Source organism: Marmota marmota, unplaced genomic scaffold (assembly GCF_001458135.2).
Source record: "Marmota marmota marmota unplaced genomic scaffold, marMar, whole genome shotgun sequence".
Lineage (NCBI taxonomy): Eukaryota > Metazoa > Chordata > Mammalia > Rodentia > Sciuridae > Marmota > Marmota marmota.
The window spans coordinates 37,588,557-37,606,740 of NW_025999853.1; the positions used below are offsets into that span (position 1 = coordinate 37,588,557).

The 18,184-nt window shown below is 36.7% G+C and overlaps 1 protein-coding gene across 2 annotated transcripts in view; it reads right to left on the reverse strand.

Moving 5' to 3' along the window:
- Window positions 1-18,184, reverse strand: part of Myrfl (myelin regulatory factor like) — a 119,434-nt gene that overhangs the window by 73,489 nt on the left and 27,761 nt on the right. For both annotated transcript variants that reach the window (XM_048805177.1, XM_048805182.1), the window contains exon 2: window positions 10,788-10,878. In XM_048805177.1, the coding sequence (XP_048661134.1) occupies window positions 10,788-10,878 (91 nt within the window). The remainder of the gene's footprint in view (window positions 1-10,787; window positions 10,879-18,184) is intronic.

Below are 18,184 nucleotides of genomic sequence, written 5' to 3' on the forward strand. Positions count from 1 at the left end.
TATATATATATATATCCAAAGACAATGGAAAGTGGAAAAAAGAGCAACAAGACTCTGGAGGAGCATTGAAATTTTGAAGAAGGCAATGGCAGAGAGTGCATTACCTGGTTATAGCTTTTTGCCTGAAGGCTGATCAATGTTAGAACATAGAATAGATAAAACATCAATAAAAACCCACAATTATTCTGGCCTGAAGAACAAGAAGACAGAGTTTGGGACAGTCATGGCTGGTGAAAAAAAAAATTGCAAGGGAAATATTGGAAAACAGAGGTACAGAAAGAGGGAATTCGGATTCTGTGCGTAACTGCCCAAGTCTCTTGCTGAGCTGAACTATGGATATGTGTGTGGGGCAGGAACAGAAATGTAGGCTACTTCCCAAGAGACCGTTTGTGGTTTGAGTCTAAGCAAAGCAGTTGCCTACTAAAACAAGAAATTTACTCTTCAGAGAAATATGAAAGAATCCCTGTGTTCCGGGACAGCAGTGTATATCGATGGTTTTAAAATTGAGATTTAAAAATTTTAACTTTTCCTTATAATTTACTCTCCAAACTTAACCACAGCTTCTTTTTTATTTCATGGTAATTTAATCCTTTCCATTCTCAATGCAATTTAATATATTTAAAGAAATTTTGCAGTTCTTTTCAGAGAATTTGAAGGAAGGATTAATGATAGTTTCCTTCAAAACTAAGCAAACTGTTGAAATCAAGGGTGTTGATGAACCTCAAGAAAAATGCTATTATTTGAGATTGTTCTGCCCTGCTGAGTCCTCTGGACTCAGACTCACAAACATTGTGCTGAGTCTTGCAGGTGTAATCTCGCCTCCTCTTTACAATCTCCATGTAAAAGGGTACTGTTATTGTTTCTAATCCACAGGTGATGAAACCCAGGTTAAGATTATTCATCCTGCACTACTCTCCACACTGGAGATGGAGGTTCACCACCAGAGTTTACCCCCTAAATATCAGGATGTAAATGCAGACCATCCTAATTCAATTAATTATTACAGGTTATTTTGTTTTGCACAAATATATCCTTAGAGTGGAGGAATACAGGGTAATGCATTGGCCCAATCTTCCTCTTTCTACATCAGTTTGAACCCAGGAGTCAAGTCAGCCAATGAACTCAGCTGTTAACAAGTTCTTCTCACAGAACAACTTGTACCTCACGCCCTCTTGCAACATCACATTAAAGAGCTTATTGGCCCTCTCCACAGGTGGCAAAATTGAGACATGCGGCTGGTAATCAGCTCCTAACTCTTTATGTCATCCAACCCCAATAAGCTAGGTCCTAAGTAAAATCCTAATATCAGATGCTGAAGCTCATCCATTAGGACGAAATAAAATGAAACCTAGAGCAGATTCCTTCATGACTTCATGTGTCTCTACATAACCCCTTCTTAGGAAGTCACCTATTCAAACACCCTCCCCCCAGGTAACTCAGTGTACTCAATTGGTTCTCTCTTACCCTGTATGCAGGGCCTCAAGGCCAACCTAAAGCTCATTAGGATATCGACCCCCATCCAGCATACTTAAGCAAACCAAACTACTAATTATACATGTGCTACATATCCTTTCTACCTGTCGTTGACAGTGATTCTGTAAGATTATACCCACTAAAGACATCGTAGCAACCTATGATGCTCAAATTTTCCTGTGCGTGATTGATGTGAGTATACCCCATGTTGTTACCACAGTGAAGACCTCTCCTAACAATGCAGTTCTTGGAATGTATCCCCAATGTTAAGTGATATGTGACTGTATTGGCTTGGAACTTGAGAGGTGGGCAAGGGAGGCATGTTCATGTGACCTAATGCAGAGCTTCTCGGACCATAATGTGGATATGAAACCCACAGAAATCCTGTCAAAATGTTGATTCTGATTCAGCGTTTCTGTGTGGGGCCTGAAATGCCACACTTTTAGAACCCAGGAGATACCAATGCCACGGCTCTCTGGCTCCTACTTTGAGTACAGGAAAGCAGCTGGTGAACTCTGGGCAATTTTTTTTTTCCCTCAAGGAAATGAAGCCTGTCTTGCATAGCTGCTAGCCTTTTTCTCCCAGAACTTTCCTTTCTCTACACTCTCTCTCACACCCAATCTTGTGTATTTTCCACTGCACCCTCTGGAGTTTCATACTGCCCCTTACATTTCTTGCTCCCCCTCTCCAAGTAGCATTCCACATCTGGACACTTCCCAGGATATCCCATCACTCCAGCTCACCTATGAAGAGTTATGGAAAATAATAATCCTACAAAACAACCCCCAAAGAGAAGCTGAGAGATAATGCAGCTCAGGAGGAGGGAGTGGAAACTAGCCAAGCATTGACCTTCCAGTAAATTCTTTCCTGATAACATCGGGTGAATACTGAATATTAGGCTCTGCACTTTGACCTTCCCCCATTGCAAATTAGTCCTATTTATACACAGTAAATACTGAACAATAGGCCCTGAAGGATGGAGGCAAATACTGAAACTCTGGAAGACAATAAATTCCAGAAGAAGAAATACCCACCCTCACAATCTGGACTCCTATCTCTCCAGGTAACAATGAATTTCAACCTTTTACAGCTGCCCTCCAGAGACAAAAGTTTTAACCTTCATAACTAGCCCCTGACTGCCAAATGGCACACCCACAAGTTCCAATGATGAAACTCCCTAATTGTTCCCTATAAAACCAAAATCCCCTCTGTAATCGATGGCCATTTTCGCATCCAGAAAATGAGTTCCCACGCTGCCCAAGTCCCTGAAGAACAATAAATGGCTTCCCTGAATCTGTTGAGGTCTGCACCTATCATTTTGCGCTTACAACCGGTGTACCTAGTAGAATAACCTAGAAAATCAAAGAGGGCCTCAGCCTGCTCCTCTAGACAATTAGGTACCTGGACTCTATCACATGTGGAGATAAAGCATTAAGGGCAATTTGCAGGAACCTTCACATGCTGATGGGACTGGTCCCAACTCTGCCTGACAATTTGATTTTCACAGAAGGATGAGAAAGTCCTAAGTAGCAAATCCCAATCTCATATGTGAATACTTGCCTACTAAAAGGGGTCTGTAGCTAAATAAATTTGAGGAATGTGAAATATCATTTCCCTTCTCCAGTTTCTCATTAGCGCATCAAAAGCTTTGAGAAGTGCTTCTGAAAAAACAAAAAGATGCTCATTTAATTTGGTTTAAGCCAGTGAGCCACAAGTTTATTTACTGATTATGGAATTTTCTTTCTTTCCCCACAGCAGCTCCTGGAACAAATTTCCTATAGAGCATTTAGGGGGAAATTTGCTTTACAAAACCAATACTTCTTGTTTTTAATACATTTATATAGTTCTGAAAAATCTGTCTATGACATTCAATCCAGCTCCTGGTAATTTTGTAGCCTAGTGGTATTTTAGATCATTTAGATAAGGAGTTGTCACTGACATTGTTTAAAGGCACAATACAGGGCAATTTAGAACAAAGTAAGTAATTAAGGATTTGTAGTAAACCCAGGTTGGAATCTCAGCTGGGCTCCCTCAGGCAAAAACCAAGAAAACCCTGGCCATGGGGGCAATTGGGAGAAATCCTGCCAACCTGCCTAAAGAGCCTGGTGTGAGAAATACTCAGAACACAGAGTGTTTGTGCAGGTTGTGCCACTGAACCAGCCAGCATCCCTGCGGCCCGGGACTAGACCTGTTTCTGCTTGTTCCCACAGAGACATACTGCAGCCCCACCTCCCTGCTTGCACCTGAGCACTTACCAAGTAGAGACAGGTTATCTGATCTGAGGACTTTAATGATCGTGAACTCCCCGTCAATCTTTACAAAACTGAGGCTCAGATCCATTCTGAATCACACCCTTTTTTGGGGGGTGGGGAGCAGTTCCAGAGATTGAACTCAGGGGCAATAGACCACAGAGCCACATCCCCAGCCCTATTTTTTTTTTTAATTTTTTATTGTGGGTTGTTCAAAACATTACAAATTTCTTGACATATCATATTCCACACTTTGATTCAAGTGGGTTATGAACTCCCACCTTCACCCCATACACAGATTGCAGAATCACATCAGTTACACATCCATTGATTTACAAATTGCCATCCTAGTGTCTGTTGTGCTCCGCTGCCTTTCCCATCCTCCACCCTGCCCCCTCCCCACCTCTCCCCTCCCCTCCCCTCCTCTCTCTCTACCCCCTCCACTGTATAACCCTGAGGGTCTCCTTCCATTACCATGCAATTTCCCTTCTCTCTCCCTTTCCCTCCCACCTCTCATCCCTGTTAAATGTTAATCTTCTTCTCCTGCTCTTCGTCCCTACTCTGTTCTTAGTTACTCTCCTTATATCAAAGAAGACATTTGGCATTTGTTTTTTAGGGATTGGCTAGCTTCACTTAGCATAATCTGCTCTAATGCCATCCATTTCCCTGTAAATTCTATGATTTTGTCATTTTTTAATGCAGAGTAATACTCCATTGTGTATAAATGCCACATTTTTTTTATCCATTCGTCTATTGAAGGGCATCTAGGTTGGTTCCACAGTCTTGCTATTGTGAACTGTGCTGCTATGAACATCGATGTAGCAGTGTCCCTGTAGCATGCTCTTTTTAGGTCTTTAGGGAATAGACCAAGAAGGGGAATAGCTGGGTCAAATGGTGGCTCCATTCCCAGCTTTCCAAGAAATCTCCATACTGCTTTCCAAATTGGCTGCACCAATTTGCAGTCCCACCAGCAATGTACAAGTGTACCCTTTTCCCCACATCCTCGCCAGCACTTGTTGTTGTTTGACTTCATAATGGCTGCCAATCTTACTGGAGTGAGATGGTATCTTAGGGTGGTTTTGATTTGCATTTCTCTGACAGCTAGAGATGGTGAGCATTTTTTCATGTACTTGTTGATTGACTGTATGTCCTCCTCTGAGAAGTGTCTGTTCAGGTCCTTGGCCCATTTGTTGATTGGGTTGTTTGTTCTCTTATTGTCTAATTTTTTGAGTTCTTTGTATACTCTGGATATTAGGGCTCTATCTGAAGTGTGAGGAGTAAAGATTTGTTCCCAGGGTGTAGGCTCCCTATTTACCTCTCTTATTGTTTCTTTTGCTGAGAAAAAACTTTTTAGTTTGAGTAAGTCCCATTTGTTGATTCTAGTTATTAACTTTTGTGCTATAGGTGTCCTATTGAGGAATTTGGAGCCCGACCCCACAGTATGTAGATCGTAGCCAACTTTTTCTTCAATCAGACGGCGCGTCTCTGATTTGATATCAAGCTCCTTGATCCATTTTGAATTCACTTTTGTGCATGGCGAGAGCAAGGGGTTCAGTTTCATTTTGTTGCATACAGATTTCCAGTTTTCCCAGCACCATTTGTTGAAGATGCTATCCTTCCTCCATTGCATGCTTTTAGCCCCTTTATCAAATATAAGATAGTTGTAGTTTTGTGGATTGGTTTCTGTGTCCTCTATTCTGTACCATTGGTCCACCCGCCTGTTTTGGTACCAGTACCATGCTGTTTTTGTTACTATTGCTCTGTAGTATAGTTTGAAGTCTGGTATCGCTATACCGCCTGATTCACACTTCCTGCTTAGCATTGTTTTTGCTATTCTGGGCCTTTTATTTTTCCATATGAATTTCCTATTTTGTATTTTATTTAGAGACAGGGTCTCTTTGAGTTGCTTAGCACCTCGCTTTTGCTGAGGCTGCCCTTGAACTCTTGATCCTCCTGGCTCAGCCTCCCGAGCCCAATCAAACCTTTTGATAGATAATTTTAGACACTTTTAAAATATTTCCCCAAGAATGACATTGACCAAATTATATTGTTATACCATGTACATGAATGTATATGTAATAATGAATCCTGTTATATATCATTTAAATGCACTAATAAAAATGTGGAAAAAATAAAATAAAATATATTTCCCTGAGATTCAGATTTCTTCAAAACATTTCCTAAAATATTCATTAATCTACAAGCTATATGCAGGAGAAAGGGCATGTTTTCTGGAGCCAGGCAGATTTTTATCCCAGTTTTGCTACTTATTGAGCTAGGGAGTCTCACTTAACCTCTCAGACTCCTCCTCTGTAAAATATACACAATAAATTTAATATTACAAAAATACTATCTATTTGGCTGCTTTGTTAAGAGAAGGAAATATGTAACATCAAATATGAGGTTAAATAAATGACTGTATAAAGTGCAAAGAACAAAGCCCAACACTTAGTAAATGCCCAACAATATTAACTTCCTTCTCTACATCATCTACAACCTGCCCCCTCAAAACACCCCCAAAGATAAGGAGGAAATATTTTGGGGCAAACTAAGTCTGGAACTCAGTTGCAACAGGGAAGCCTGTAAGTGGATATCTGCAGTCCTGCAGGAAGGCCTGTTATCACTATGGACACAAAGAATACAACATTGATCACCTGAATTCACACCAGCTGCTTGGACAGAGTGAGCCATGTGAGGGTAAGTGCAGGGGCAACTGGTGTTCCTGGAGCCAAAGAGCTGGCTCAGAGTATATGGGCTCAGACGCTTGGCAGCACACTAGCTCTGTAGGGATGTGTGTGTGTTTAACTCACCTGCTTACAAAATGTTGAGGCTCTCTTCTTCCCAGAGTCTGTTGGCAAGGATGTTTCCATTGGCAAAGAGTAGTAAGAGCCAGGTACTAGAAATATCCACAAATAGATTTCCCCTTGACTATTGAGATTCTGGCCTGATTTTGCTCTCTGTCTTGTCAGGGACACTTATAGTCATGCCAAAGTGGGCTCAGTGACAGAACAGAGATGACAATGTCAGAGGAGGGCCAGTGAACAGAAAGACAGATCAGTTGAAATTATCCAATATGAACAAAAGAGACGAGAAAATTGAAAATATGAAGTGAACCTCAGAAAACTGTGTACAATATCAAAAGGTCTAACATTTGGATTGTTGGAGTCCTAGAAGGAGAAAAGAAAGACATTGGTACAGAAAAAACAAATATAAGGACATAACAGCTGAAAACTTTCCGGATGTAATGAAAAGTACAAGTTTACAGTTTCAAAGTTGAGCAAGTCTCAAACAGTACACTTTCAAAGAAAACCATGCTTGTACTCAGACACATTACAATCCAAGATAAAGAAAACTTCTACCAAGGGGGTGGGCATTTTGTACAGGGAACAATAATTCAAATCATTGTCTATTTCTCATCAGAAATCATGGAGACCTGAAGATAGTGGGTCAACCTTTTAGGAGTGCTAAAAAGAAAAAGCTCCTTTTGATCAAGATTTCTACATCTAGAAAAAAAAAATACTTTAAGGGACTGGGGTTGTGGCTCAGTGGTAGAGGGCTTGCCTAGCACGTGTGAGGCACTGGGTTCAATCCTCAGCACCACATAAAACTAAATAAATAAAATAAAGGTATTGTGCCCATATACAACTAAAAGATTTTTTTAAAAAAAAAATCTACTTTAAGAATGACAGTAAAATAAATACATTTTCAGTGGAGGAAGACTAAAAGAACCCATTACCAACAGATCTGCTATAAATAAAAGAAAGGCTAAGGGGCTCTTACAGTGAAAGACAACCCCAGAAACAATATTAGAGCTTCCCAAATGAAGAGGACCAACAAAAATGATAAATGCTTAGGTCACTATAATGAACGATTTTTCTTCTTCTTAAATTCTTCAACATGTATGAAAGTAGAAAGCAAAAATTATAACAGTGTCTAAAACTTTTAAATGTATGTAGCTACAGTACGCTCATATCAAAACACAGATATGCAGCTAAACCAAACAGAAAGAAAAATGTATAGTGTCACCTGCTTAAATTAGCAAAGAATGGTCTCCTGTTAAGAACTAAGTTTCCACCTCAAGAAACTAAAAAAAAAAGAAAAGCAAACTAAACCCAAAGCAAACAGAAGAATGAGAATAAGAATGGAAGTTAGTGAAACTGAAAACAAGCCCAACAGACCAAAATCAATGAAACCAAAAGCTGGTTATTTGAAAAGAGCGATAAAATTGATCTATGAATAGCCAAATAGATGAAAAAATCTCAACACTGCTAATCATCAAGGAAATGCAGATGAAATCACAATGATATACCATCCCACCCTAGTTAAAATAACTATTATAAAACAAACAAACAAACAAACAACAAAAATGGTAGCAAATAGGTAGAGAAAGGAGAACTCAAATACTATGGGTCGAAAGTAACTACAGCCATTATTGAAAGCAGTATGGAAGTTCCTCAAAAACTAGAAATAGGACTATCATATGATCCAGCAGTCCCACCATTGGTACATAAGAAAGGAAATGAAATCAGTAGTTTGAAAAGATCTGTACTTTTATATTTATGGCATCACTATCCACAATAGCCAAGATGATGGAATCACATAGTCAACTTCAGTGTCCAGTGGATGAATAGACAAATGTAGTGAGATACATATAACATTGTGTGTATATATAAAATACATTACATATACATAAAACATTGCATGTATACACATTTTATGTGTGTATTTATTTATTTATTTAAACAAAAGCTAATTCAAAATGAATCACAGACATAAATGTAAAATGTAAACCTCTAAAACTCAGAAAAAAAATTGGGGGACTTGGATCAGGCAAACTCTATATTTCTTAGATATAAAGCACAAATCATATAAGAAAAATTCTATAAACTGAACATTAAAATTAAAATTAAATTAACTTTTGCTCTGAAAAAAAAGATACTGTTAAGAGAATGAGAACATAAGCTACAGACCAGCAAAAAGTACTCACTAATAACATATCTAATAAAATTCTTATATACAGAATAAACTTTAAATTTTCTCAACAATAAGATAAAAGTAACTCTAACTTTTTTTTAATGGGCAAGAGATTTGAACAGAAACTTAACCAAAGAAAATGTCTGAATGGCAAATAAGCTCATGAAATGAAATTAAAACACAACGAGATGCCACTACAAACCTGTTTGGATGGCTATGTTAAAATTTTTTCAATTGACAATATGAAGAATGAATGATGGAAAGAAGCAGCTAGAAACCTCATCATGACTAATGGTAATAAAGCAGTATGGTCACTCTGAAAAAGGTGGCAAGTTTTACAGTTTAACATATGAATGATCGTATATTGGATCATTCATTATGACTTAGCAGTCCTTATTCTAAGTACTTACTCTAGAGAAGTTTAAACTTTTGTTTGTTTGTTTTGGGGATCAAACCCAGGGCCTTCTGCATGTGAGGCAAGCACACAACGAACTGAGCTATATCCCCAGCCCTGAGAAATTTCAACTTTTGATGACACAAAAATCTGTACATGAATGTTTATAGAAATATTATTCATCATTGCCATAAAGTGGAAATAATCAAAATATCCTTCAATGGGTAAATGGATAAGCAAATTCTCTCCCAGCAATAAACAGGAATGAACTATTGATAAGAAGACAATCTGTTCATTGAGAAATGGAAGATCCAAAAGGTTATATACTGTGTGTTTCATTTATGTGACATCCTGGAGAAAAGCAGAACTATAGGGATAGAGAACAATTCAGAGGTTACCAGGGGTTAGGGTAGGAGGTTTGACGACAAAGGGGAAAAGGAAAAGAAATTTTGCAGGTGAAGGAACTGTTCTGTGTCCTGACTGGGAGAGTAGTGATGTGACTTTATGAATTTGTCAAAACTTACAGAATTATATACAAAAAAAATTGAGTTTAACTGTGTCTAAATTAAGAATAAAAAAGAAAGACATAGGGACTGAGGCTGTAGCTCAGTGGCAGAGCACTTGCCTACCACGCCTGAGGCACTGGGTTCGATCCTTAGCTCCACATAAAAATGAAACAAATAAAATAAAAGCAAGCTGTCCATCTACAACTATAAAAAAGAAAAGAAAGATGAGCTATCCATATTAACATCAGAAAATAAGGGCAGTAGCCAGGTGCAGTGACAATCCCGGTAACCTGGAAGGCTGAGGCAGGAGGATTGCAAGTTTGAGGCCAGCCTGGGCAACTTAGCAAGACCCTGTGTAAAAAATTTTAAAAGGAAGGAAAAAAAAGAAGGGAAGGGAATGAAAGCAGAAACCAGTGAAATAGAAAACAGAAAAACAATTAAGAGTATAAATTTAATCTGGTTCTGTGAAAAAGCTAGGAAAATTGATAAACCTCCTGTTAGATTGATAGAGAAAAACAAAGATACAAACTACTGATATTAAGAACAAGAGAATCATCACCACATTAAAATATAATAAGGGCTGGGCACGATGGTGCATGCCTATAATCCTGCAACTTGGGAGGCTGAGACAGGAGGATCGTGAGTTCAAAGCCAGCCTTAGCAACAGTGAGGCACTAAGCAACTCAGTGAGACTCTGTCTCTGAATAAAATACAAAATAGGGCTGGAGATGTGGCTCAGTGGTTGGGTGCCCCTAAGTTCAATCCCGGTACTAATAGATAGATAGATAGATAGATAAAATATAATAAGGAAATATGAAGAACTTTTTACCAATGGACATATGCACCAGACAAATTCATTGAAAGACACAAACTGCCTAAGCTGACAACTACCAATTAATAACCTGAAGAGTTCCATATCCCAAAGATATCAAATCAGTTGCAAGGGCAGGGGTTGAAGGGAACAGGGGGAACTTCCCACAAAGAAAACTCTAGGCCTTGCTGGTGAAATCTGCCAAAGAAGATTGATATTATAATAGAAAGTTGGTATTATATAATAATTAGAAGAAATAATACCGATCCTACCAAACTCTTTTGGGAAAAAAAATGGAAAAGGAGGGATCATTCCCAGTTCATTTAATTATTTCATAATTTCTTAAACATTACAGGGAGAGCAGTTTTCTCATTACTTACAAGGCCCCCAAATCAAAGTCATTGCCCAAGAACTCTTCCAGCAGACTCGTGTCCAGGGCTGGGTTCTCCAGAGTGCCATTGGGCCCCTGAGCTGCAAAGGCAAATTGAAAATCTTAAGAGCCATGAAGATTTCAGAATGACTGTTAAACACTTAGACAAACTCATACCCCAAGATTTCAAAGCAACAACATAGCACAATGCATTTATTGAGAGTGTGGTCTGTCTTTCTTCCATTTAAGAATTTCCTTCAGAAATCTCTTTAGATGCCACCCTCCTCCAGCAAGTCTTCAGGCTGGGTAGGTGCCCCTTTTATGTGCTTCCAAAACACTGAATGCTTTCTTTACCTTAAATGCTATTAAAATATTATTATATTGATACAATCACTTATTATAGTGATACAATCACTTCGGTGTTCATATTAGCACAATTTACAACAGCCAAATTATGGACTCAGCCCAGATACCCATCAATAGATGAATGGACTAAGAAACTGTGGTTTAGCCAGGCATGGTGATGCATGCCTGTAATCCCAGTGACTCAGGAGGATCATGAGATCAAAACCAGCCTTAGCAATGGTGAGGCAATAAGCAACTCAGCAAGACCCTGTCTCTAAATAAAATCCAAAACAGGGCTGGGGATGTGGCTCAGTGTTCGAGTGCCCCCGAGTTCAATCCCTGGTACCCACCTCCCCTCCCAAAATCCCTTATGCCAGTAGTGGTGGCACACACCTNGCTGGGTGTGGTGGTGCACCTGTAATCTCAGCAGCTCAGGAGCTTGAGACAGGAGGATTGTGAGTTCAAAGCCAGCCTCAGCAATGGCGAGGAGCTAAGCAACTCAGTGGACCCATATCTCTAAATAAAATACGAAAATATGGCTGGGAATGTGGTCCAGTGCCCCTGAGTTCAATCCTCAGAAAAGGAAAAAAAAAAAAAAAAAGAGAGAAAGAAAGAAATTGTGGTTTATATACATAATGGGGTTTTACTCTGCCATAAAGAAGAATGAAATTAAGGCACTTGTGGGTAAATGGATGGAAACACAGAATATCATTACTAAGCGAAATAAGTCAGACTCAGAAAGTCAAGGGTCAAATGTTTCCTCAGATTTGGAAGTTAACAAATTAAGGGGAAGAAGGTGGTGATGGAGGGAGGGATCAGAAATCATAAAGATATAGGGAAGATCAGTGGAGTAGAAGAAGACAATAGAGAGGGAGGAGTGATGGGAAAGGGAAGGAAATCCAGAATTCAACAAAATCACAATATGTGCATATTAAATACACCACGGGGGATTTCACCTTCATGTATATGTAGAATGCACCAATCAAAAATAAATAAATAAATGGGCGAGAGGAAGATCAGTAGAGTCTAGAAAGGAGAATTGAGAAAGGGGGAAAGGGGGGAAAGAGGAATATGGGAACTGAAATAGAGTTAATAAAATCCCACGCATGTAGATTTTGTCCAAATGAACCCAACTACTATGTATAAATATAATACTCTAATAAAAAAAAATTGTGCACTTGTGCTTTTCTCTCTTACTCTCCCTGCCCCTCAATTCTATAAAAGCAAGGATTATGTTTTCCTTATTGTATCCACAAGGATCCATGGCATAGAAGAGACAAGCAGTAATCATTTATTGGATAGGTTTGGTGGATGGATGGACAGACGAACAGTTATATGGCTGGTTTGTTGGTTGATGAATAATTTTGTCATGCTCAACAAAAAGTTCAACATCTCACTTTATTTTTGTAGACCTCTTAAAATATAATACAACTGTTCTGTCCTTTTTCTTAATTTGGAAAATGAAAATAAATTTGTTGGTTTCTGCCTGATTATAATATATATTGTTAGAATTTTCAAAGAATCTAAAATGTAATGTGGCAATATATATTATAAAGAAGACAAAACCATCTTTATATGCTGATACCATAACTTTATACCTAGCAAACCAGATAAATAACTGACAATTAGAAATGATCAAAAAATTAAATAGATTGGTTGATCAAAATTAAATGTTAAAACTGATGCTATTAAAAACTAATAACCAGCCAACTATTTATATGGACATCATGGGTGGGGGTAGGGGTTCCATTCAAAATTACAAGAGTATGAAAAATTTAAATGTATACTTAGGGACAATTTTTTAACTAAAAAAATTAATAAAAAAAATTCTCCATGAAGGGCTTTAAGAAGAGATTTTTAAAAATGGAAAGACCTACACTGTTGATTGAAAAATTGCAAAGCCTTTCTAATTGATTTGTGTGCTGCTCAAATCAAATAATCCCCACATTTAGACGTTTTGAAACAATTCTCTGAAATATTTAACATTTGGAAGAATACATATGCAAGAATGACCAGGAGGAGTAATGAGTACTGAGATACACAAATGAATGCATCAAAGGAATGCAAATCCAAGGCAGAGAAATATTACATATATGTATGACATATAGAATTTGTGTACGTATTATGTATATACTTTGACCACCAGCAAGAAAAGGGTGATTATTCGGTAGACATTGTGGGGAAAATTGGCTAGACATTTAGGTAAGAAAACCTGGTTCATTTTCTTACTTCAACATCAAATTTCAGATAGATCAAAGATCAATGTGAAAATGAAATCATAGAAAAAAAATTCTTATGATCTTGAGATAAAGGTTTTTTCAATCATGGCATGAAAACCAGAAATGATAAAGAAGATTGAGAAATTTCACTTTACACTTTTTTTTTTAGGAAAAAGGAACATTTAACATTTTGTTTTGAATTAATTTTAAACCTATGGAGAAGCTATAAGAAAACAAAGGAATTCATATATGCCTTTCACCAAGATTCACCACTTGCACTATATTACACTTGCACTATTCTCCCTCCTCGCCTCATCCACATGCGCATATATAAACACATACCACACACTCTCCTATCGTACTTCTCTGAATCATTGAAAATATGTTGCCTTTATCCCTGATGTTTCATAGCGTGTTTTCAAGTACAAAAACATTACTTTCACAATCATAATTCAATTATAAAAATCAGGATTGTCAACGTTATACAGTTTTTTTTATTTGTTCTTTTCAGTTACACATGACAGTAGAATGTATTTTGACATATCACACATACATGGAGTATAACTTTCCATTTTTATGGTTGTACATCATGTGGAGTTTCACTGGTCTGATTCATTTTACTGTCTTTCCCATTTCCATCCTCCCTCCCTTTCCCCCATTCCACTCCATGGAGGAACCTCCCCTCTTTCTCCCTACCACCTATTGTGAGTCAGCATCCACATATCAGAGAGAACATTTGGCCTTTGGGTTTTGGGGACTGATTTATTTCACTTAACATGATATTCTCTAGTTCCATATATTTGCCAGCAAATGCCATAATTTCATTCTTCTTTATGTCTGAGTAAAATTCCATTGTGTGATGCAGTTTTATTTTATAACTTACATTCCATATTCAAATTTTGCCTATTGTCTCAATAATGTTGTCTAAAGTGTTAATAATGTTAAGAAAGAATCTAATCCAGGATAACACAATTCATTCAGTTGCCATGAGTTTTTAGATTTAAAAAAAAAATGTTTTATAAAATTCTATTCAACTTTAGTTTGCCTCATATTTTCTCATTTGAATGGTTATATTCAAATTACATGTGTTTGGCAAGACTATTACATAAGTGATATTATGTCCTTTTTAGTGACTTACACCAGGAAGATAATAATGCCTCATTATTTATGTTAATATTCATCCCTTGTTTATGGTACGTCTGCCAGCTTTCTCTACTGTACTACTTTTCCTTTTGTAATGTGTGGAAAATTGAAAGTGGGAAAATATTTTGTTTCTTATAAAAATTATTACCCAAAATATTTAGCACTCTTTGATTATCATAAGTATAATAGAAGAAAAAAATGAAAGACAAACTGTAAAATATTTTTAATACATATGAAAAGAATCAAAATTCTTTATATATAAAATGTTCTTTCAACAATACCATCAACATCAACACCTCCCCTAGGAAAATAGTAGAGAATGATAAAGGGCAGTTTACAAAGTACGAAATCTTAAATCTTACTAAGGAACAGAATTTAAAAGATCAGAAAAATATTTTTTGCCTACCAAATTCACATATATTCAGAGAACTACTAAAACCCACTGGTAATGACAATGGAAATAATAAGTCCCTCTGTTCACGGCTGGCTGAAAGGAGCATAAATTAAATAATCTCTCTGAGAGTAATTTAGTACGTTTCTAAATATCTTAATGTGCATATTTACATTGACCTAGAGTTCTACTTTAAATTTACTCTAATGGAAAAGTCACATAAATGTTTTTTTAAAATGTGCATAAGAATATCATGGCATGCTTTTTTATAATAGCAGAAGATTGGGAATAATTGACTGTGAATATAGAATTGACATTCTTTCCATGAAATGTTATGCAGACATTTAATAAATTCTGCAATGGTTCAAGAGAAAGAAATCAGGTACCCAGGAATTTTTTTTTCCAAAGATAAAGGCAAAAGAGAGACAATTTCAAAACAAAAAAGTTCAGGGGATAAAATTTTCATGAGCCTTTCTTGAAAATCATTCCTTGACAATGAAATTCCACCAATCAAGAATAATTCAAAATAAAGAACTTGGTAAAACAGAACCTGAAGAGGAAATAAACTCATGAACCATGAATTCGTATAAATTGGGATTTTGACTGAACATCTAGGAAAGAGTAGCTACAGATGGAAAGTTAAAAGTAAGAAACTCTAAGGAAGAATAATATAAGCAATAAAAATTAGGAGTTTGAAAGTAGAATATGTAATACTAATCGTGTCCTCACATCTCAGAGTGCATCTTCACCACCTTTTTTAGTCACTTTTTTTTTAACTATAATGAACTACATGAGGCAAGCTAAGTTATAAAGAACAGAGGCTTATTTAGTTTGCAGTTGGGGAGGTTCAAGAGTATGGTGCTGACATTGGCTAAGTTCCACTAATGACCTTCTGGCCGTCAGAGTTCCAAGGTAGTACACAGCAAGAGACAGGGAATATATATGTCTAGATATGTTCGGACTCTTCTTATAAAGCCACACAGATTTAATAACGGGGGCTCCAATCTAATGACCTTATCTAAACCATCACTTTTCAAAGGTCTCACCTCAATACCACAGTTGGATTAAGTTTCCAACTTCTTAATCCCGTTAACACGTGGATTTGGAGATTGAACTGCAGGAGCTCAGGGGAATAAATCACATTCAAACATGGTACTACCTACATGTTCAAATGTAGGCAGTACATTCAGGTTTTAAAAAACTACTCCAAATTTTTAATAACTTTCTCAGTTCTTAACCTTGGAAGAATCCTTTGGAACTGATATCTCTAAGGATAAATAAGCAACTATATTAAATTCTGTAATCCCTAGAGTTTCTTTTGATTCTGTTAAATTCAAGTAAAATTAATATGGTGAATTACTATAGCACATTAATGTACTATAAGGTTTTTATTGATTTTTTTAAAAATAAATTACAATGGAATGCATTACAATTCTTATTACACACATACAGCACAATTTTTCATAACTCTGTATATAAAGTGTGTTCACACCAATTTGTGTCTTCATACATGTACTCTGTATAATGATGTCCATCACATTCCACCATTCTTGCTAATCCTCTGCCCCCTCCTTTCCCTCCCACCCCTCTGTCCTATCTAGAGTTTGTCTATCCATCCACCTATTTATTCTTCTATCTGTAAATATTCATAGGTGATAAATAAGATTCCCCCACTACCAACACTGGTTAGGTTATAGAATTCAAAGTAATTTCACATTTTTCAAAAATAATCATTTTACATGTTGGAAAATATTTTGTACAACTTTGTACAAAATGATATTCTAAGATAATTTAAAAACAAAATTGCCAAAATAAATTCAAAGATTAAAAAAAAAAGTCTAAAATGACTAGTAGCCATGAAATAAACGTAGAAAATGTTCCCCCACGGCCCTCACCCTACACTTGCATGAAAGAGCAAGGTCCAATGGCATATGTCATCTTTTAGAACTTCAGCAATGTTATAATTCCTCCACTAATTTCATAATTCGGAACATAGAGAAAGAAGAAAAGTCTCCAGATACCTTTAATGAAGTCAACAGAAAACCAATACCCAAATCTGACATAGATGAAATATATAAAGGAAACTACAGACTAATATTGTCTGTGAATATTACACTCAAGTCCTAAATGGAATGTTGCCAAGTGGAATTTGAGATTAAGAGAATTTATCATCAAGGAACACAAGGATGATTCAATACTACCATTCACATTCTAAAAGTAAAAAGTATTTGACCTTCTTGATCAATGCCAATAGGCACGGAATATTCCACATGGATTCCAATGACTAGATCCTTAAGATTATATACATCCATATACACATAATATTTGTCATATATATATATATATATATATATATATATATATATATGTGTGTGTGTGCTAGAAAACACACATCAAATAACAACCAAAGTCATGTTTAATAATTTAAAAGCTAGAATTGTTTCCATTAGTATTGGGGGAAAAAAAGCCTTTTTGTTACCATGTTATTATTTAATACATTAGCTTCCCATGTAATCAGGAAATCAAAATGAGAGGGATAAATGTCAGAAAGGTGAAAGCAATTTGCAGAGGACAATAACTTTAAATTTATAAAGCCAAAGAATACCAACCAAAATGTATTACACATAATGGACTTCAATAAGGAGGCCAAGACAAATGTACCATTTAAAAGCATCAATAGATTTCTATAATCAAAACAACGGCTACTAGGGAAAGTTAATGCAGAAAAATCCCGTTTAGAATAGGAATACAATTCCTAGTAATAAGCTTGATAAAATCAAAAGAAAGCTCTAAAATTCTCATATAATTAAAGGAAGTCTTGAGTAAATAAAAATCATATTTTGGTAGAACAAAAAGAGGTAATAGTATAAATATGTAAACGTTCCTAAATTAATTTATAAATTTAATACAACCACAATTTAAAATTTCTTAAAATAACAAAATGAATCTACAGTTTATATGAAAATTCCTAGGGAAAAAATAGATGAGTAAATAAGCAGCATTTATTTATTTGTTGGTACTGGGAATTGAACCCAGGGGAGTTTCATCACTGAGCTACATCCTAGACCTTTTTTTTTTTTTTTAATTTTGATAGAGGCGTCTCACTAAGTTGCCCAGCTTGGCTTTGATGCTCCTGCCTCGGCCTCCAGAGTTGCTGTGATTACAGGTGTGTGCCACCACTACTGGCATAAGGGATTTTGGGAGGGGAGGTGGGTACCAGGGATTGAACTCGGGGGCACTCGAACACTGAGCCACATCCCCAGCCCTATTTTTCATTTTTATTTAGAGACAGGGTCTCACTGAGTTGCC